Consider the following 19,026-nt stretch of genomic DNA (forward strand, 5'->3'; position numbering starts at 1 on the left):
TATACTACATCGTTCCAATTCACTCTATTCCTTGCACGCCTTTCACCCTCCTGCATGTTCAGGCCTTGATCACTCAAAATCTTTTTCACTCCATCTTTCACCTCCAATTTGGTCTCCCACTTCTCGTTCCCTCCACCTCTGACACATATATCCTCTTTGTCAATCTTTCCTCACTCATTCTTTCCATGTGACCAAACCATTTCAAAACACCCTCTTCTGCTCTCTCAACCACACTCTTTTTATTACCACACATCTCTCTTACCCTTTCATTACTTACTCAATCAAACCACCTTACACCACATATCGTCCTCAAACATCTCATTTCCAGCACATCCACCCTCCTGTGCACAACTCTATCCATTGCCCATGCCTCGCAACCATATAACATTGTTGGAACCACTATTCCTTCAAACATACCCATTTTTGCTTTCCAAGATAACGTTCTCGCCTTCCACACATTTTTCAACGCTCCCAGAACTTTCGCCCTCTCCCCCACCCTATGATTCACTTCCCCTTCCATGGTTCCATCTGCTGCCAAATCCACTCCCAGATATCTAAAACACTTTACTTCCTCCAGTTTTTCTCCATTCAAACTTACCTCCCAGTTGACTTGTCCCTCAACCCTACTGTACCCGATAACCTTGCTCTTATTCACATTTACTCTCAGCTTTCTTCTTTCGCACACTTTACCAAACTCAGTCACCAGCTTCTGCAGTTTCTCTCACCCGAATCAGCCACCCGCGCTGTATCATCAACGAACAACAACTGACTCACTTCCCAAGCTCTCTCATCCACAATAGACTGCATACTTTGTCACTGTCTCCCACGTTAGCGAGGTCGTGCAAGGAAACAGACAAAAGAATGGCCCAACCTTCCCACATACACATGTATATACATACACGTCCACACACACACACATATACATTTCTAAACATCTCAACGTACACATATGTATACACACACAGACATATACATATATACACATTGCTGGAAAGGATCTCAAATTTGCACTGTGAACGAGATATTCCTATGAGTCCACGGGGAAAATGAAACACGATAAGTACCCAAGTGCACTTTCGTGTAATAATCACAGCATCAGGGGAGACACAAGAGAGAAATGTAAGTCAGTTGATATACATCGAAGAGACGAAGCTAGGACGCCATTTGGTAAACCAAATGGCGTCCTAGCTTTGTCTCTTCAATTTATATCAGCCGACTTATATTTCTCTCATGTCTCCCCGATGATGTGATTATTACACGAAAGTGCACTTGGGTACTTATCGTGTTTCATTTTCCCCGTGGACTCATATCAATATATACACATGTCCACCACACATGAAATGACAACCCCCTCCCCCCGCATGTGTGCAAGGTAGTGCTAGGAAAAGACACAAAGGCCACATTCGTTCGCACTCAGTGTCTAGCTGTCATGTGTAATGCACCAAAACCATGTGATTTAGTAAATTCCTTTTAGTCTGTGTTGAAATGAAACACGATGAGTTCCCAAGTGCACTTTTGTGTCACGATCACATCATCAGGGGAGATACAAGAAAGAGAAATATATGTCCTAGCCTAAGCCAGGCATCCATTTTATCAACAAACCCCAAGGGGTGGATGAACAGCTGGGTTGATTGTGGACTGACTGTTGTAACCAGGATTCAGACCTGTACGCTCCACACTGGGTGGCCCATGAATGGGTCACGGTAAGGAACACTACCTGCTACACCACAGGACTGATCTCAAAGTCATATCTTGGAGGCAATGTCAAAGGTTCTAGGTAATGTTTAGAGGAATGATAACTGGTGACATTATTTTTTATTAGTGATTTATCTGACAATGACAATAGACAGGCACAAGGTAAAGATGCAGTGTATAGATACTTCCTGGTCCTGATCTGAATGTAGGCTTTGATGGCCTCTAATGTCAGATCTTCATTATCATTCATCATAGCTGCATTTAGGGATGCAGTGATACGAATTTATGAGTATTGATGAAAATAATGTCAGTTTAGCTGTTTTTCCCCATTTCCCACATATGCGAGGAAGCATTGAGAACATTAAGAACAGAGGACTGAGCTTTAGAGGGAATATCCTAACTTGGCCCCCTTCTCTGCTCCTTATATTTTTTAGAAAAATAAAAAATGAGGTGAGGATTTCCAGCCTCCCGTTCCCTCTCCTTTTAGGCACCTTCTGTGACATGCAGGGAATACATCGGTAGCACAAGAAACAGATGAAGAATGGCCCAACCCTTCATATACACATATATATACATAAACGCCATACATGCACATACACATACATATACATTTCAATGTGTTCATACATATACATACATAGACATACACATATATACACATGTACATATTCATACTTGCTGCCTTCATCCATTCCTGTTGCCACCCTGCCACATAGGAAATAGAACCCCCCTGGCGAGGTAGCACCAGGAAAAGACTAAAAGGCCACATTTGTTCATGCTCAATTTCTAGCTGTCATGTGTAATGCACTGAAACCACAGCTCCCTTTCCACATCCAGGCCCCACAGCCCATTCCATGGTTTACCCCAGATGCTTCACATGCCCTGGTTCAATCCATTGACAGGACATCAACACCAGTATACCACATCATTCTATTCTGTTCCTTGCATGCCTTTCACCCCTGTATGTTCAGGCCTTGATTGCTCAAAATCCTTTTCATTCCATCCTTCCACCTCCAATTTGGTCTCCCACTTCTCCTTGTACCCTCCACACATAGCATAGCATTTTAAGGATAGGTCTAAACTAGCCATGCAAGAAATGGGATAAAACTGTATTTTTAACAAGAAGGTTACTCTCTGAAATTCTAAGATTGTATTCACTTTTTGCATGTATTAGGTGAGAGTTTATTACATGAAAGGCTGTAAGCTTATGTAATGAGCCAACTTAATAGCAGTTTGGGACCTGATTATCTTCTTGCTGAAATGTAAGAAAATTGCTTTGTGCTGATAATGGCAAAAGTGAAAAAAATTGTACCTCATTTTTTTACCTGGCTTTCTAAGGCTTAATCAGATGTTTATCTTTAATAGTAATAGAGAGATTTTTATATTCATTACATGATGCGCTTTCAAAGGGGAGATCTTCATATCTTATAATTGTGAGAATTTAAGGTGGTCTAATCTTTGTCATACATTGTTACTAAATGAGTTTTTCCTTTCCAGGGTGTCTTTTCTTTTAAGAAAACAAATTCCAAAAAGAGGAAAGATGTTTGCAGGGTATCAACATGTGATTACTGGGGTGAGGGAGAAGGCAAAGAGACTGAAGAGCATACTTACATGAACTATGTCAGATGTTGGCAGATTGTCACAAATATTCTTGATGTGAGTATTTTTCTTTATGGAGAATGCATGAAATTTGATATTGCTTTGCTGTACTTTTAGCAAAAAGGTAAATAGAATATATACTTATTCAAGTTTGAATACCATACCATTCTCTCTTACACAATTTGTTTTTGAATTTTCCAGTGGTGAAAAAGGACCATTTACTATTTTCATACATTACTGGAGAATTACACTTCATGGAAATGCAGCTGGAAATTAATTCCATGGCCTAAGCTTTTAGGAGAAAAATGCCCATCTGGGGAGTTATGATCTTAGACCACATCTCTTCTTTGATCATTTCAGGATCTTCAAGACAGTATTCATGCCAAGGTGTTCCAAGAATTAATTGAATTCATCAGAAATGCAGGAAAGAATAACAACATGCAAAGCAGCTCTGAAATGGGTGGCAAGTTCCTTAAAGGTCAGGGTGACATTCCAACAGCATGTTTAGTGACAGGTGTTAATATGCCAGACCATGATGCAATTTTTGGGAGTATTGTTCGCCTTTTGGTGGATGGAGTGACTCCACATATTGCACAACTACGAAGTCGAGACTGCAGCACTATTAGGTTAGAGAAACAAGTCACCAATAGATTTCCCCTAAATACCTCTTCCTGTTAGAGATAAAGAAGTGATAGTTTGATTTGATATCAGATACATATTGCTTAAGCTAAATGTTTCACAAAAAAAATACCTAAGATACTTTGCTAAAATGATGTATCTGCTCTTTCATCTAGCTTTACTTTTGGTATAAGATGTATCTGCTCTTTCATCTAGCTTTACTTTTGGTATAAGATGTATCTGCTCTTTCATCTAGCTTTAACTTTCACAGAGTTGCAGTTTATAAGATGATCTCACAACTCATGGGTCAGAATGTTGTGGCAGATCCTGAACTAGCAGATGACATCATTGACCAGCCCTCTATCCGAAGGGGTCAGTGTAATATGGCTGTCCTTACCTCATGGTACAAGGTGAGAATTTTGATGATGTTTTGGAAATGATTATGATAGATTGAATTGTAGCATAACCATTCAACCAAACATTATTTATTTATCTATTTTTTTATTATACTTTGTCGCTGTCTCCCACGTTAGCGAATTAGCACAAGGAAACAAACGAGAAAGAATGGCCCAACCCACCCACATACACATGTACACATGTATATACATACACATCCACACATGCACATATACATACCTATACATTTCAATGTATACATATATATACATACACAGACATATACATATATACACATGTACATGATTTAAACTTGCTGCCTTTATTCATTCCCGTCGTCACCCCCCACACATGAGATCACAACCTCTTCTCCCTGCACACGCACGAGGTAGCACTAGGAAAAGACAACAAAGGCCACATTCGTTCACACTCAGTCTCTAGCTGTCATGTATAATGCACTGAAACCACAGCTCCCTTTCCACATCCAGGCCCCACAGACCTTTCCATGGAAGGTATTAAGAATATATGGTGTGGGAAGCAAGTTGTTAGAAGCAGTGAAAAGTTTTTATCGAGGATGTAAGGCATGTGTATGTGTAGGAAGAGAGGAAAGTGATTGGTTCTCAGTGAATGTAGGTTTGCGGCAGGGGTGTGTGATGTCTCCATGGTTGTTTAATTTGTTTATGGATGGGGTTGTTAGGGAGGTGAATGCAAGAGTTTTGGAAAGAGGGGCAAGTATGCAATCTGTTATGGATGAGAGAGCTTGTTGTTGAGTTAGTTGTTGTTCGCTGATGATACAGCGCTGGTGGCTGATTCATGTAAGAACCTGCAGAAGCTGGTGACTGAGTTTGATAAAGTGTGTGAAAGAAGAAAGCTGAGAGTAAATGTGAATAAGAGGTAGGTTATTAGGTACAGTAGGGTTGAGGGGCAAGTCAACTGGGAGGTAAGTTTGAATGGAGAAAAACTGGAGGAAGTAAAGTGTTTTAGATATCTGGTAGTGGATTTGGCAGCGGATGGAACTATGGAAGCAGAAATGAATCATAGGTTGGGGGAGGGGGTGAAAGTTCTGGGAGCGTTGAAGAATGTGTGGAAGTCGAGAACATCATCTCGGAAAGTAAAAATGGGTATATTTGAAGGAATGGTGGTTCCTACAATGTTATATGGTTGCGAGTCGTGGGCTCTGGATAGAGTTGTGCGGAGGAGGGTGGATGTGCTGGAAATGAGATGTTTGAGGACTGTATGTGGTGTGAGGTGGTTTGATCAAGTAAGTAATAATAGGGTAAGAGAGATGTGTGGTAATAAAAAGAGTGTGGTTGAGAGAGCAGAAGAGGGTGTTTTGAAATGGTTTGGTCACATGGAGAGAATGAGTGAGGAAAGATTGACCAAGAGGATATATATGTCAGAAGTGGAGGGAACAAGGAGAAGTGGGAGACCAAATTGGAGGTGGAAAGATGGAGTGAAAAAGATTTTGAGTGATCGGGTCCTGAACATGCAGGAGGGTGAAAGGCGTACAAGGAATAGAGTGAATTGGAATGATGGGGTATACCGGGTTCGACGTGCTGTCAATGGATTGAACCAGGGCATGTGAAGCATCTGAGGTAAACCATGGAAAGTTCTGTTGGGCCTGGATATTGGAAAGGGAGCTGTGGTTTCGGTGCATTATTACATGACAGCTAGAGACTGAGTGTGAATGAATGTGGCCTTTGTTGTCTTTTCCTAGCGCTACCTCTCGCACATTTGGGGGATGGGGGTTGTTATTTCATGTGTGGCGAGGTGGCAATGGGAATGAATAAAGGCAGACAGTATGAACTATGTACATGTGTGTATATGTATATGTCTGTGTGTGTATATATATGTATACGTTGAGATGTATAGGTAAGTATATTTGAGTGTGTGGACCTGTATGTATATACATGTGTATGTGGGTGGGTTAGGCCATTCTTTCGTCTGTTTCCTTGCGCTACCTCGCTAACGCGGGAGACAGCGACAAAGCAAAACAAATATAAATAAATAATTGTTGATATGTATCCCAGGGATTGAATCCTTGAATATTAGATGTAATTTTTACATAATCTGTGTTATATGACTAGACAAAGGCTGCATGTAATATTGGTGGGGATTTGGGTGTTGGGGTTCTGTGCTGGCCTCCTCCTCCATACTCCTGCTGCTCCTGAATAATTTTTCACATTTCTCATGAAATTCCTTTTAACTTTCCTCACTAGCTGATTCATATGATGGTAAGTGTTCTTCCTCATCTCATAGGTCATTCAACAATCTATATATTTTCCCTAGGGGTCACTGCATGGAAGTTATAATCTGAGATCTTGATGGACGTGATTGTCCATTGACTAAGAAGTGCAGAACTTTTTCTCTTGGTTTTCCTGCTCATGGAAGAAACCTCTATAGGCTGCTTGTGGTATGATAAGTCAGCTTGATTTTTAAACGGAGGGGAAAAGTTAAAATTTCCTATTATGTTTGCTGCTCTCCCCAAAGAAAATGTTAAACAATTTTGCTTTTTAAAGATTAAATAATTGATTTTCAAGTAATAGTTTAAGCAAATATGGGGTGACAAAGAACTGCATCATAGAGTGGGTTTTAGACTGTATTGAAAATTTAGAAGGAATATATTGTTTTTCAAGAAGTGGTTAATTTTTATGTTTTTCCAGGGACTCAGAAGTGAAACAGGACATGAAAAGTTACCCAAACTTAGAGGCTCTCCAAGAAAAGTAGTCGAATCTCCTCATAAGGCAAAGGCATCCCCCAACAAATGTAGGGAATCACCACGAAAGTCCAGGGAATGTTCCCTCAAAAGTGGTGGGCCGCCTCGAAAGAAGATGAAATTAAGAGAGGAGCCTTGTTTACCCAGAAAAGGCAGTCATTCACCACTTGTAGTTATTTTAGAAGATGTAGAAAGTTTTCCTGCTGATGTACTTCGTGATCTAATTTTGATTTGCAGGTATGTAACCAGGTTTTTTTTTGTACTAGTCAACCTAAATGCTTGCATAAAATCAGTTGTTAGAGAGGCAGCTTAAAAATCCATTGTACTAGAAAGAGAGGCAGCTTAAAAATCCATTGTACTAGAAGTCACTCTGCTTGAAAATGTGGTCGAGATGATTGACCACCATCAGTTTACTAGGACTTTATTGAATTTTCTTTATTCCTCTAGTAAGGATTTTCATTGTTTTGTCTAACTAGAAATCAACATTGCTACTATGTGGTAGCTTTTTTTGGTTCAGGTAGTAATCCAACAGGTTTTTAAGTTTTCTTGCCAATAATTTGAGTTTATGTACCCACATAGTTTTTAGTGAGGTAAACATTTTGGCATTCTTGGATTAAAAGTTATATGTATTCAAAATGTTACTGTTGCTTATTTTATATTGTTAAAAAAAATTTTCACGTTGGCAGTTCCAGTCAATGACAAAAGTCTACATCAAGGCAGGGTCTTAATAAAAATATAGAGAGGATTATGAAAAGAGAAAAAGATGAGACAAGGGAAAGTATTTAGAAATTTTGGATTTCCCACTTTAGGGTGGAAGCATCAGGAATAAACAAACAGTGGCTTTGCTTGCACATATCTAGTATTTAACTGTTTTGTGTAATATGCTGAAAACAGCAACTGCTATTCACAAATGAGCCATACAGACTATTTCAGGATTTTCCTTAACCAGTTCAAATATCCTGATTCAGCCCATTGACAGCACATCTTCACCTGAACACCACATCATTGCAGTTTCATTCTTTTGTAGGTTGAGGCCCTGTCTTCCCACAACTTCCTTCACTCCATGTTTTGTCTCTTTGGTGATACCTAAGCATATACAAAAAGATATAAGACGAAAATTTATAAGAGTTCAGCAAAATAAGTTGGAAAGATTATTCAGTATAATACCAGGAGAATAAAAAGAAATGCTAGGAGGAAGTACAGAAACATTCAAAAGAAAACATACAAAGATAGTTGAGATCAGTCCTTGATTAACCTCTGATAGATATTTATGTAAGACGTGTGGCAATGGAAATAGAAAATATATTATACACCAAACAAGACATGAGGTGAGCATTACTTGACAAAATCTCATTAATGGTAGTCATGGGTAGGTAGGATACTGCTCCTTGCTCTCTCCACTTCTGTTACAGGCTCTATGTGTCAGTTTCTTCTCATCCACCCTATTCCTATGCTCATAGCATTTTTGTACGCCCTATTTTGTCTCTCCCAGCTAGACTAAGCTTTTTATGATGCCTCTCTTTACAAGATCAGCCTAGGCACCTATCTATCTATCTATCTATCTATCTATCTATATATATATATATATATATATATATATATATATATATATATATATATATATTTTATCCTTGGGGAGAGGGGAGAAAGAATACTTCCCACGCATTCCCTGCATGTCGTAGAAGGCGACTAAAAGGGGAGGGAGCGGGTGGCTGGAAATCCTCCACTCTCGCTTTTTTTTTAATTTTCCAAAAAAGGGAACAGAGAAGGGGGCCAGGTGAGGATATTCCCTCAAAGGCCCAGTCCTCTGTTCTCAACGCTACCTCGCTAATTCAGGAAATGGCGAATAGTATGAAAAGAAAAAAAATATATATTTTTCTTTTCTTTCAAACTATTCGCCATTTTCCGCATTAGCAAGGTAGCGTTAAGAACAGAGGACCGGGCCTCTGAGGGAATATCCTCACTTGGCCCCATGTACTCACATTCGTCCTTCACATTCACCATTCCATGCATTCTTCCTCCATTTCTGACCCACCAGTACTCTTCCACTCTATTTCCCCTTGTAGAGGGTGGTCTTCCTTTCACACCAACCCTTTTAACCATACTGTTGTACACTTTCCTTGTAACCTCCCTGTCTTGCATTCTTCCCACATGGCCAAACCTCCTCAGTGTTATATTACACCCACTCTACTGCTCCATGATTAATCCCCATTGTATTTCCTGCCATGAATATGTCATACCTCCCATTTCTTTCTTCATTACATCTTGTTATACCACATGCTCCTCTCAAATATCTCATTTCCACAGCCTTGGTTCTTTGCTTCTGTGACTCTACCCTTCATTATCCTAGTAAGGTGCATAAACATTAATCCTCAGCCATACCTCCTAATCCTTTTTACATTTTCACCCACATCAGTGCAGGGCTTACTTCCTACACTCTTTCACATATTCCCACAACTCCTTCTGCATAAGTGCCATCATCTGCTTTGCTCTCACCCTTACATTGATCCAAGAGCTAACCCCTAGTGCATTCCCAAACCATATTTCTCCCTTGTCTTGAGCTCTCTTTCACTCAGAGCAAGAACATCAAGGTGCATCCTCTCTCACATGTTGCCTATCTCTCCCTTCTTTACATCCTGGTTTTATCTAAGCAATTTCAGACACCCTTGCTAGATCTTTGTGGGGGATGAGCACTAGATGCACTAGGCTCCTCCTTCTGTTTCATCTTCTTTAAGTTGAAATACAAGAAGGGGAGAGTAACTCCCGCCCCTTTCAGTCACCTTTTATGGTATGTAGGGATCTCAAGGATATTGTGTATTTCTTCCTATCCCAAGGGGATGAGGAGATTTTTTCAGACTGATTCTTCAATAGAAATTGCTGTTTAATAGCTACAAAATGCTGAAAATCTTGGAAGTGGTGGAGCCTTGTTTTGGGGTATTTTAGAATCATTCTGTCACATCCTTGTAAACAAGGGGTCAAAATGCTCATTAAATTTCTGAATTTAATCTTTAATGCACACAAGAGTATCATAACATGAGTATAGATTGTTAATGATACATATTAATGATGCATTATTTTTTTTAAAGAAAAGTTAAAGAATGATGTGCATGATTGTGATTTATGCATTGCACAATTCATATTTTTCAGGGAGTACTGTTGTGATTTGCCCATTATATTTGTGTTCGGGATAGCAACGACACCTGCTGCTGTACACCAAAGCTTATCACAGGATGCCTTGGCCTGTGTTGCTATGGAAACATTCCAAGCTCAGCCATCAACTCATTATCTAAACCATATTATTGAAAAGGTTGGTTTAGTATGCTGTAGAATGAAAGAAGCTGTGATTTCAGATGCTTTTTTTATGACAGGCTTCAGTTATGGACAGAGGTCTTCTCGGAGGACCATGCCTTGGTGAGAAGTTAGGGAATGAAAGAGATCAAGCATGTATAGAGTATAGAGATAGGATGTAAATAGGAAGGACAAGCTTAAGGTGTTTTTTGAGGTAAAGATGCAAAGTTTAGCCCAGTAACTTGATTTTTAATGGGAGAGGATATCCCATTATCGTACTCTCAGTGGATCAGGGCATGTCAAGCGTCTGGGGTAAACCATGGAAACGAATGTGGCTTTTGTTGTCTTTTCCTAGCGCTACCTTGTGCACATGCTGGGGGAGGGGGTTATTATTTCATGTGTGGCGAGGTGGCGACGGGAATGAATAAGGGCAGACAGTATGAATAATGTACATGTGTATATATGTATATGTCTGTGTGTGTATATATATATATCTATGTATACATTGAGATGTATAGGTATGTATATGTGCGTGTGTGGACGTGTATGTTTATACATGTGTATGTTGGTGGGTTAGGCCATTCTTTCGTCTGTTTCCTTGTGCTACCTCGCTCACGCGGGAGACAGCAACAAAGTATGATAAATAAATGAATATATAGAATATCCCAATTCTGATATTCAGTGTGGAAGATGATCATGGGCACCACTCGAATTAGTGTTTTAAAAATCTACTGATAACTGATTCTGCATATCATTACACACACACACAAACATGTGTTGAGCACTACATGACTTCGCAGTTTTACAAGTAATATCTTTCATTTATGGACAACTACATATAAAACCAAGATGAACTTTGGTAACATGGTGCTTTCTCTGAACCTGGTGTGCTCAACAGTGTGTTGTTTGCAGAAAAAGTTCTCCACACTTAACAGGAACAGTTTTTTTCTTTTTAAAGATCTCATTTAGAGTAGTTCAGTCTCAAAGAGTTTAATTCTTTCCATGCAAGTTCAAATGTTCGGTCATTTCATATTACTGTACAGGACTTCACTTTCAGTGTATTGAACCTTTTGCCTAACCTGATGCTGAGTGAATATATCACCCATTTTGGTACTGGGGATCAAATATTAGCAAAAGGTGATTTTTATGCAAGAATGGTTACTGTAGCAGTTAAGGCTATAATTGAAGGGAATTGGGTACTGAGTGATGTGAATGAAAATGGTTGAACAGATTGTGGTGTTGTGCGTTGAAAAAGGACTGATGATGTCCAATACCTGGTTTAAAAAGAGGATGAGTTGGGTAGACAGTGGACAGCCATTATTGGATGATGCACTAATTGATATGCATGCAGAGGAGAGATTCTTGGATGCAACTGTACTGAGACAGGCAGCTGATAGGATGTTCGATCACTGCTTGGTGGGAGATATAGTTGAAGGTTTTTAAGGGCTTTAGGAAAAGAGGAATGTTTTGGATGAGAAGAAGATGGCGCAAGTAAGTGACCTTGGTATAGAGGCTTGTGTGAAGAGACCAAGGCCAGATTGATTGTAGAATGCCAGAAGATAAGAGTAAATGAAACTAAGGTTGTGGGAGAGGAATGATAATTATTTAGGCAAGCATTACCTACATATGCAGTTGAGGTATGTGGCATGTGAAAGTTGATTTATGGAAGTATGAAGAAGGATAATAAGTGGTGAGTTGAGGAAATTGAATCATTAGTGAAAGAGAAAAGAGAGGGATATGAATGGTATTACAAGGAGGAAATGCATGTGAATGGGAGAAGTACAAGAGAAAGCAGCAGACTTCAAGAGAAAGGTACTTGAGCTGAAAAAGAAAGCAGATAAGAGTTGATGTGAAAGGGTATCAGTCAACTTCAGAGTAAGTGAGAAAATGTTTTGAAAGGAGGTCAATAGCATGAAGAGAACAAGGGAACAAATGGGAGCAACTGTGAGAGGGAGATAGGAAGGTGGTAATTAGTAGAGATGCAATGAAAAAAGGTTTTAGGAGTATTTCAAACAGTTATTTAATGAGTTTGATAGCATGGTGGATGGTATGGTGAGAAGAGAGGTGGTGGTGAAAGCCTTGTTTAAGATGTATTGCGGTAAAGTAGCAGAGGTGTATGGGATTGCAGATTTTCAAAATGCAGGTGATGGTGATGTTGGTTGTTGATTGTTCAGTCAAGTTATTATGCAAGTTGCCTAAGGATTGGCAGAATTCATGTATAGGGACTTTATATAAAAAGGCAATGGGAACATAAGTGGACTCTTGAATTACATCATATGCCTCGTAAGATTTATGTGGGTGGTGGCATGCATATTTCTCTTTACTGCAATTTTCTTTCCATAGTCATTGACCTAGAGTTCTTTTGAGACTAACTTTAAACATATATCAAGTTTTCTTTTAAACCTTTTTTTCATGCCTTTATATTTTTTTTTCCAGGCACTTTATTGAATTGTTTATCAGTCTTTCTTGTGGGTTATAGAGTGAATTGGAACGATGTGGTATACCGGGGTTGACGTGCTGTCAGTGGATTGAACCAGGGCATGTGAAGCGTCTGGGGTAAACCATGGAAAGTTTTGTGGGGCCTGGATTTGGAAAGGGAGCTGTGGTTTCAGTGCATTATACATGGCAGCTAGAGACTGAGTGTGAACGAATGTGGCCTTTGTTGTCTTTTTCTGGTGCTACCTTGCACACATGCATGGGGAGGGGGTTGTTATTTCATGTGTGGCGGGGTGGCGACGGGAATGAATAAGGGCAGACAGTATGAATAATGTATATGTGTATATATGTATATGTCTTTGTGTATATATATGTATATGTATACGTTGAAATGTATAGGTATGTATATGTGTGTGTGTGGACTTGTATGTATATACATGTGTATGTGGGTGGGTTGGGCCATTCCTTTGTCTGTTTCCTTGTGCTACCTCACTAACGCGTGAGACAGCGACAAGGTATAATAGATAGATAAATATATATATGTTTGTTTGATATCTATTTTGGTATGATCTATGGTATTCTTGAAGCCTTAATAACTCAGTTTCTTCATTGTTGAGAGGCTTTAAAGCTCCTAACATTGTCTTTCTTTCTTCAATTTGTTACTCTACATAGATTATTCCATATCATTTGCTTCTTTATTGGTTGTAAAGTTCCATTTCTTTCAGCCTCTGTTATAAGTTCGTATGATTTATTGAATGAATCATATGTTGGGGTCTTTAAGGATTGTAATTAAGTACTCAATGATTACTCTTTTAGAAGATTCTGAGATTATTTTGCTTCATGTTCATTGATCATGTATTGGCCTGGGGAAGTATTGTGAGACATTTTCCATGATTATTTCACGCACAGAACCATTTCTGTATCTTATATTTCAATTGTAAAACCAAGTTTTGTTGTCTAAAAGATTCCTGCATTTTTTGGTATTTTTTTGAAGTAATAAATTTGCTTGAAGACTTCAATATAATGAGTATTTTTCATGCTGAATTCTAATCAGGGGTTCAAATATGAATTAGAGGTCTTTAAGGCCTTTAGATAAGTATTTGATGGTTACTCTTTTAGAAGATTTTTTGATCATTTGCTTCATATTTATTGGGCATATGTCCACTTGGGGAACCATTGTGAGATTTTTCCATGGTTGCTTCAAGTATAGAATTATTTCATTATGTTATATTTCAAATATAGAATAAAAAGGTATTGGTTGAAAAATTACCATGATCTATACCCTACAATTTTTGGTGTTTTTTGAAGGTAATAGATTTTATTGCAAATCTTAGTGTAAGGACTATTCTTCATGCTGAATATGATTCTGGGGTTGAAATATATGTTAGGGTCAATAAGGCCTATAATTACGTATATAATGAATACTCTTTTAGAAGATTGCTGTGATTATTCACTTCATGTCTATTGTGTATCTGTTGGCTTAGGGAAGCATTGTGAGATGTTTTCCATGATTATTTCAAGTACAGGAGCATTTCATTTTTTCTTTTCTCGTTTTGTTGCTGAATGGTTTGGGAAATGGCAAATGCCAATTTACGTCAATGAATGTCAGCTGTTACAAGTAAGAAACCTCAACAGAAAGTTTGATTTAGAGCTTATGGGCCACAAGATAAAGGACACCCCTAGTATGAGGGATCTAGGGGTCACTGTCTCCTACACCTTCAGATTCTCCTTGCATTATGATGAAGCTGACAAGAAGCAAATAGGATTTTAGAATTTATAAACAGAAACTTTCCATACAAAAGAAAGGATGTGACATAGCCATTATATGTAAGTCTAGTTAGACTGAACCTTGAATATGCAGTGCTTTTTTGGGCCACCATTTAAGCAAGGATGTTCTCCAATTGGAAGCAGTGCAGCAAAGAGCAACAAAATTGATTCCTTCCTTGTGTAACAAACCATGTGATGAGAGACTGCGAGAATTAAACTTGTTCTCCCTAAGCAAGAGATGCCTTGGCCAAATTGATAGAATGTTTTAAAGTACTTCAAGGATTCAATAATGATGATAATGAAAATTTCTTTACAGTAGCACCAGCTTTACCAATAAGAGAAAATGGAGTAAAACTAAGAGTTCACCAAGTTAAGCTGGACTGTTCAAATTATTTCTTTACCAACAATATTATTGATGGGTGGAATAAGTTCCCAGAAAATGTTCAGAGCAACACCCTCAAAATCTTCAAAATTAGGCTTGATCATCACTTGCCACACTCTGGTATTGAATAATTCATGTAATCAGTCATTATTGATGCAGTGGTATATTATGCTACCTTCTCAATCACTGATCTCTCCCTGGCCATGGTGCAGTAACATACCAACATTTATTAACCCAAGTCACCTGCTTTGAGAGAGTAAATAAGGATTATTGTATCATTCTGCAACAGTAGGAATGATATAGGCATGGTAAGTCGAGAGGCTGGAGTTTAAGTTTATCCTTACTATTGTCTTTTTGACAAAAAGTGAAGGGATGCATGTCATTGGCGATAAGATACATGGCATATTCATGTTCATTTTACCTTCTTACTTTCCTGTGAGATTTTTCTTCGGGCATATTGATCCTGCAAGGTATTTTTTCTACCTGTTTTCCATTCAGCGTGTTGCCAGAGGGAGTGGAGGATGAGGAAAGTCTTTCCTTTGCCATCTTTTTCTTCTATTGCTTTTTAGTGGACTTTTTTTTTCTTCTGCCAGACCACTTAGCTTGGACCTTGGGATCTCTCTCTCTCTCTCTCTCTCTCTCTCTCTCTCTCTCTCTCTCTCTCTCTCATATTCTTTTCAGACTTTTTGTGTAGATTAGTAATGCATGCAAATATTTCAGGTATTGATGTCAGAAAAAGTGCCGTTCCATATTGGAAATAGACCTTTCAAGCTGCTGCTTGATAATTTTCTCTACAATGATCTCTCCATCAAAAACTTCATTAAAGGGTTCAAGGTAAGTGTAGTATTTGCACATTATATTATACATATTAGTGAGAGACTAGATATCTGCAATTGAGGGCAAGATTTGTTTGTTCCTGATGCTACTTTGATGAAAAGGGAAAGGCACTGAAAAATATATTTATTGATTATTAAAATCTTTTTAGATTTTTTCTTTCATAATTTTTCAGTATTTCCTACTTTGACTAGATAATGCCAGGAACATACCAAGAAGGATTTCATTTGCTTATATCCATTCTCTAGCTAGTGCACTGAAACCACAGTGCCCAATCCACATCCAGGTCCTGTAGACCTTTCCATGGTTTTCTCAGGCTGCTTCATGTTCCCATTCAGTCCAATAACAGCACATTGCCACTTGTGTATCATATTGCTTTAATTCACCCCTGTTCCATGCATACCTTTCACCGTCATGTATGTTCAGGCCCTGAGCACTCAAAATCTTTTTCACTCCATCCTTTCATCTCCAATTTGGCCAACCCCTTCTTCTTGACCCTTCCACTGTTTAGACTTGTCTATCTACCTATCTATCTGTATCTCTGATGCCTATTCCCTTCTAGAACTCCCATCAAGGGATGGCCATGGCAAAAGAGTCTCTACTTATCCCTGTCCATATACCTCCCTCACATACACCATTCTGTGCATTCTTCCACCATTTTTATCCCTCCAGTACCTCCAGTATTATTTCTTTCTATTTGCCCATGTCACAGGTGGTCTTCCTCTCATAGTAACCCCATTAATTGTACTATCATACTGTACTATCATACTCTCTCCTTGTAAACTCCTGGTCTTGTATTCTTTCCACATGGCCAAACCATCTCAAAGCATTACATTTCACCCACTCAACCATTTCACAATTCATTCTCTTTGCTTTCACTGCCATACCACGTCTCTCTTACACCCCTTCATTCCTTTTATTTCAGCTATGTATGATTGAGCACTTTATGGGTAACTCATCAACATTCCTGTGCTGTTGCAAATTGGAAAGAACTTCACGAATTAGGGCAATGACACCATCACAGCTGGATGTGATCCGCAAATTGCCATCATTCAGGACCTATGTTGAGAGCCGTCCCCTAAAGGAACAGGCAGCGCTTCTCCTTAATGAGAAAGTTTCTAAGGTATGAGGGATGATTTTCCCAGAGATAATTAATGTTTGGCTTTTTTTGACTAGTTCTTATGATTTTAAGGAAGTTATTTTCATTAACTTTATGTGAACTCAGGACCCCATTTATTGGGCTCGTGCAGCTTCAAGGCTGCAGTTCAAGGAGAAGCAGTTGAAATTATAGGCTTTTTTTTAGAAAGAGAAGTTTGTCAACGAGGCTGTACTTCTTTCCCTCTATTGTCAATGGTACAACCTTGCTAGAGGTGACTTCTCACCCACAGTGTGACCAATTGTAGGCTGAGTCCAGTAGCACCATAGTCAGCTTATTAAACCCTTTCACTAATATCTGTTGAATCATCCCCAAACCTCCCACCATCACCACCACCACTGACAGAAGTCTGCTTATAGGCTGGACCTTAGTTGAAATATAGTAAGGTTAATGAAAGGGAAAAAGAAGGGAAGGTATTTGAATTTTGGAGGAATTAAAAAACTTGTTTTCTATAATGTGGCTGTTCATAGCTATTGGAAAAGACATGACAGGTTAGAGAGTTCCATAGCTTTGAGGTGTAGGGAAAGAAACATTTATCAGAACATATCACTTTGAGTTCCAACGGCCACACAGTAATCATGTACCACAGCTGCTTGCCGAGTATTGCATATTCTAGCTATTGGTGGAGGCAAACAAGCAGCCAGCTTTTAGGAGCAAAAACCAAAGCAGCACCTCTAGAAAATGGCAGGTGAATCAGCATTGCAGCATAGGGCAAGTGGAACAGGTTTTGAGGTTAACTTGGGAGAGTTGACAAGTCGGACTTCCTTTGACTCAACACTTTTAAGTAAGTTTTTAGAGCTAGAACCACCCCAGATGTGATAGCAGTACTCCATAAAAGGACTGATTAATCCTTTGTATAAATGTAGCAAATGTTTGGAAGAAAAATTTGACATTTAATCAGAACTCCCAGTTTCTTAGAGGAGGTGGAATTGCAGAACTGTCAAAGGAGGGAGGAAAGTTGTGAGGAATATTCTATAGAGAGTTGAGCAGAAATTGTCTTGGATGGATTAAACTTAACCAGATTTTGTCTACCTCACTGAGATAGCGTGTCCAAGTCTGAGTTTATCAAAAAGGTTGTCATGATGAGACGCAGATCAAGTGAGAGAAGAAGGATTGAGGGATGTGGAGGAATGTGACGTTGAGTCATCAGTGTATGAGTGCATTTGGTTTTGTACAAGAAAGGAAATCATTAATGAAATGTAGAAAAGTGTAGGAGACAGGACAGAACCCAGAGGGACACCACTGTTGATGAAGAGGGAGATGTTAATCCATTTGGATCAACAACTATGGGGTTAGTTCAGCTAGATAAGGAGCAAAGTGAGGGAGGGGAACTTAGAGACAAGACCCTGATACTACACCATGTCAAAAACTCTGGATATATCAGGGGCAACTATAAGGGATTTTCCAACATTTTTCAGGGATGATGACCAGATATTAGTAGGATAGGAAAGAATATCACCAGCGGACCTCATCTTTCAGAGATGACTGTGAGATATAAGGTGTGTGAGGATATGAGAATTGAGGAGGGGTTCAAAGAATGGTTACAGTAAATATCAATACAACAGGACAATAGTTAGAGGGGATCACCCATCTTTGGAACTGAATGTAACAACACATGCTTCCAAAGAAGAAAGAAAAGTTCTTGTTTTTAAGCAAAAACAGAATAGATGAGCAAGTTTAGAGGGACACCCTTTCAGTACACAGGGATGGATGCCATCATGACCAAAAATCTTGCCTGTTTTCTGGGAGAAAAGCTCTTTTTGGACATTTTGAAGAGATTATGGGAATGGGCATAGGATTGCTGAGAAGAGCACCAAGGGGTGAAGGAATATTTAAGTCATCCATGGAGAGTTATGAGAGATAACAAGAACCAAAGAGAGTTGCTTTGTCTAAAGGAGAGACAGCTATAGTACCATAGGATCAGAAAAGTGAAGGAAAGGTGGAGTGACAGAAGTTTTTAGCAATGCCCACAGCTAAAGGCCAGAAAGACCTGTCGATGGATAATGAGAAGTTATCACATTTACTCTAAATAACATGCTTGCAATGATTTTGGGCTTTGTTAGAAGTTGAATGGGAGTCTGAAGTAGGAGAGTTTCTCCAAGCCCGACATGACTGATCCCTTCTAAAAGCATTTTTATT

The 19,026-nt window shown here is 39.0% G+C and overlaps 1 protein-coding gene across 1 annotated transcript in view; it reads left to right on the forward strand.

The window, feature by feature from the left end:
• Positions 1-19,026, forward strand: part of Orc3 (origin recognition complex subunit 3) — a 36,839-nt gene that overhangs the window by 1,089 nt on the left and 16,724 nt on the right. The window contains exons 2-8 of the mRNA XM_071665917.1: positions 3,193-3,351; positions 3,655-3,920; positions 4,184-4,322; positions 6,972-7,261; positions 10,172-10,331; positions 15,618-15,731; positions 16,657-16,854. Coding sequence (XP_071522018.1) covers positions 3,193-3,351; positions 3,655-3,920; positions 4,184-4,322; positions 6,972-7,261; positions 10,172-10,331; positions 15,618-15,731; positions 16,657-16,854 — 1,326 coding nt within the window. The remainder of the gene's footprint in view (positions 1-3,192; positions 3,352-3,654; positions 3,921-4,183; positions 4,323-6,971; positions 7,262-10,171; positions 10,332-15,617; positions 15,732-16,656; positions 16,855-19,026) is intronic.

The sequence above is a fragment of the Panulirus ornatus genome, chromosome 10, assembly GCF_036320965.1.
Source record: "Panulirus ornatus isolate Po-2019 chromosome 10, ASM3632096v1, whole genome shotgun sequence".
Taxonomy (NCBI): Eukaryota; Metazoa; Arthropoda; class Malacostraca; order Decapoda; family Palinuridae; genus Panulirus; species Panulirus ornatus.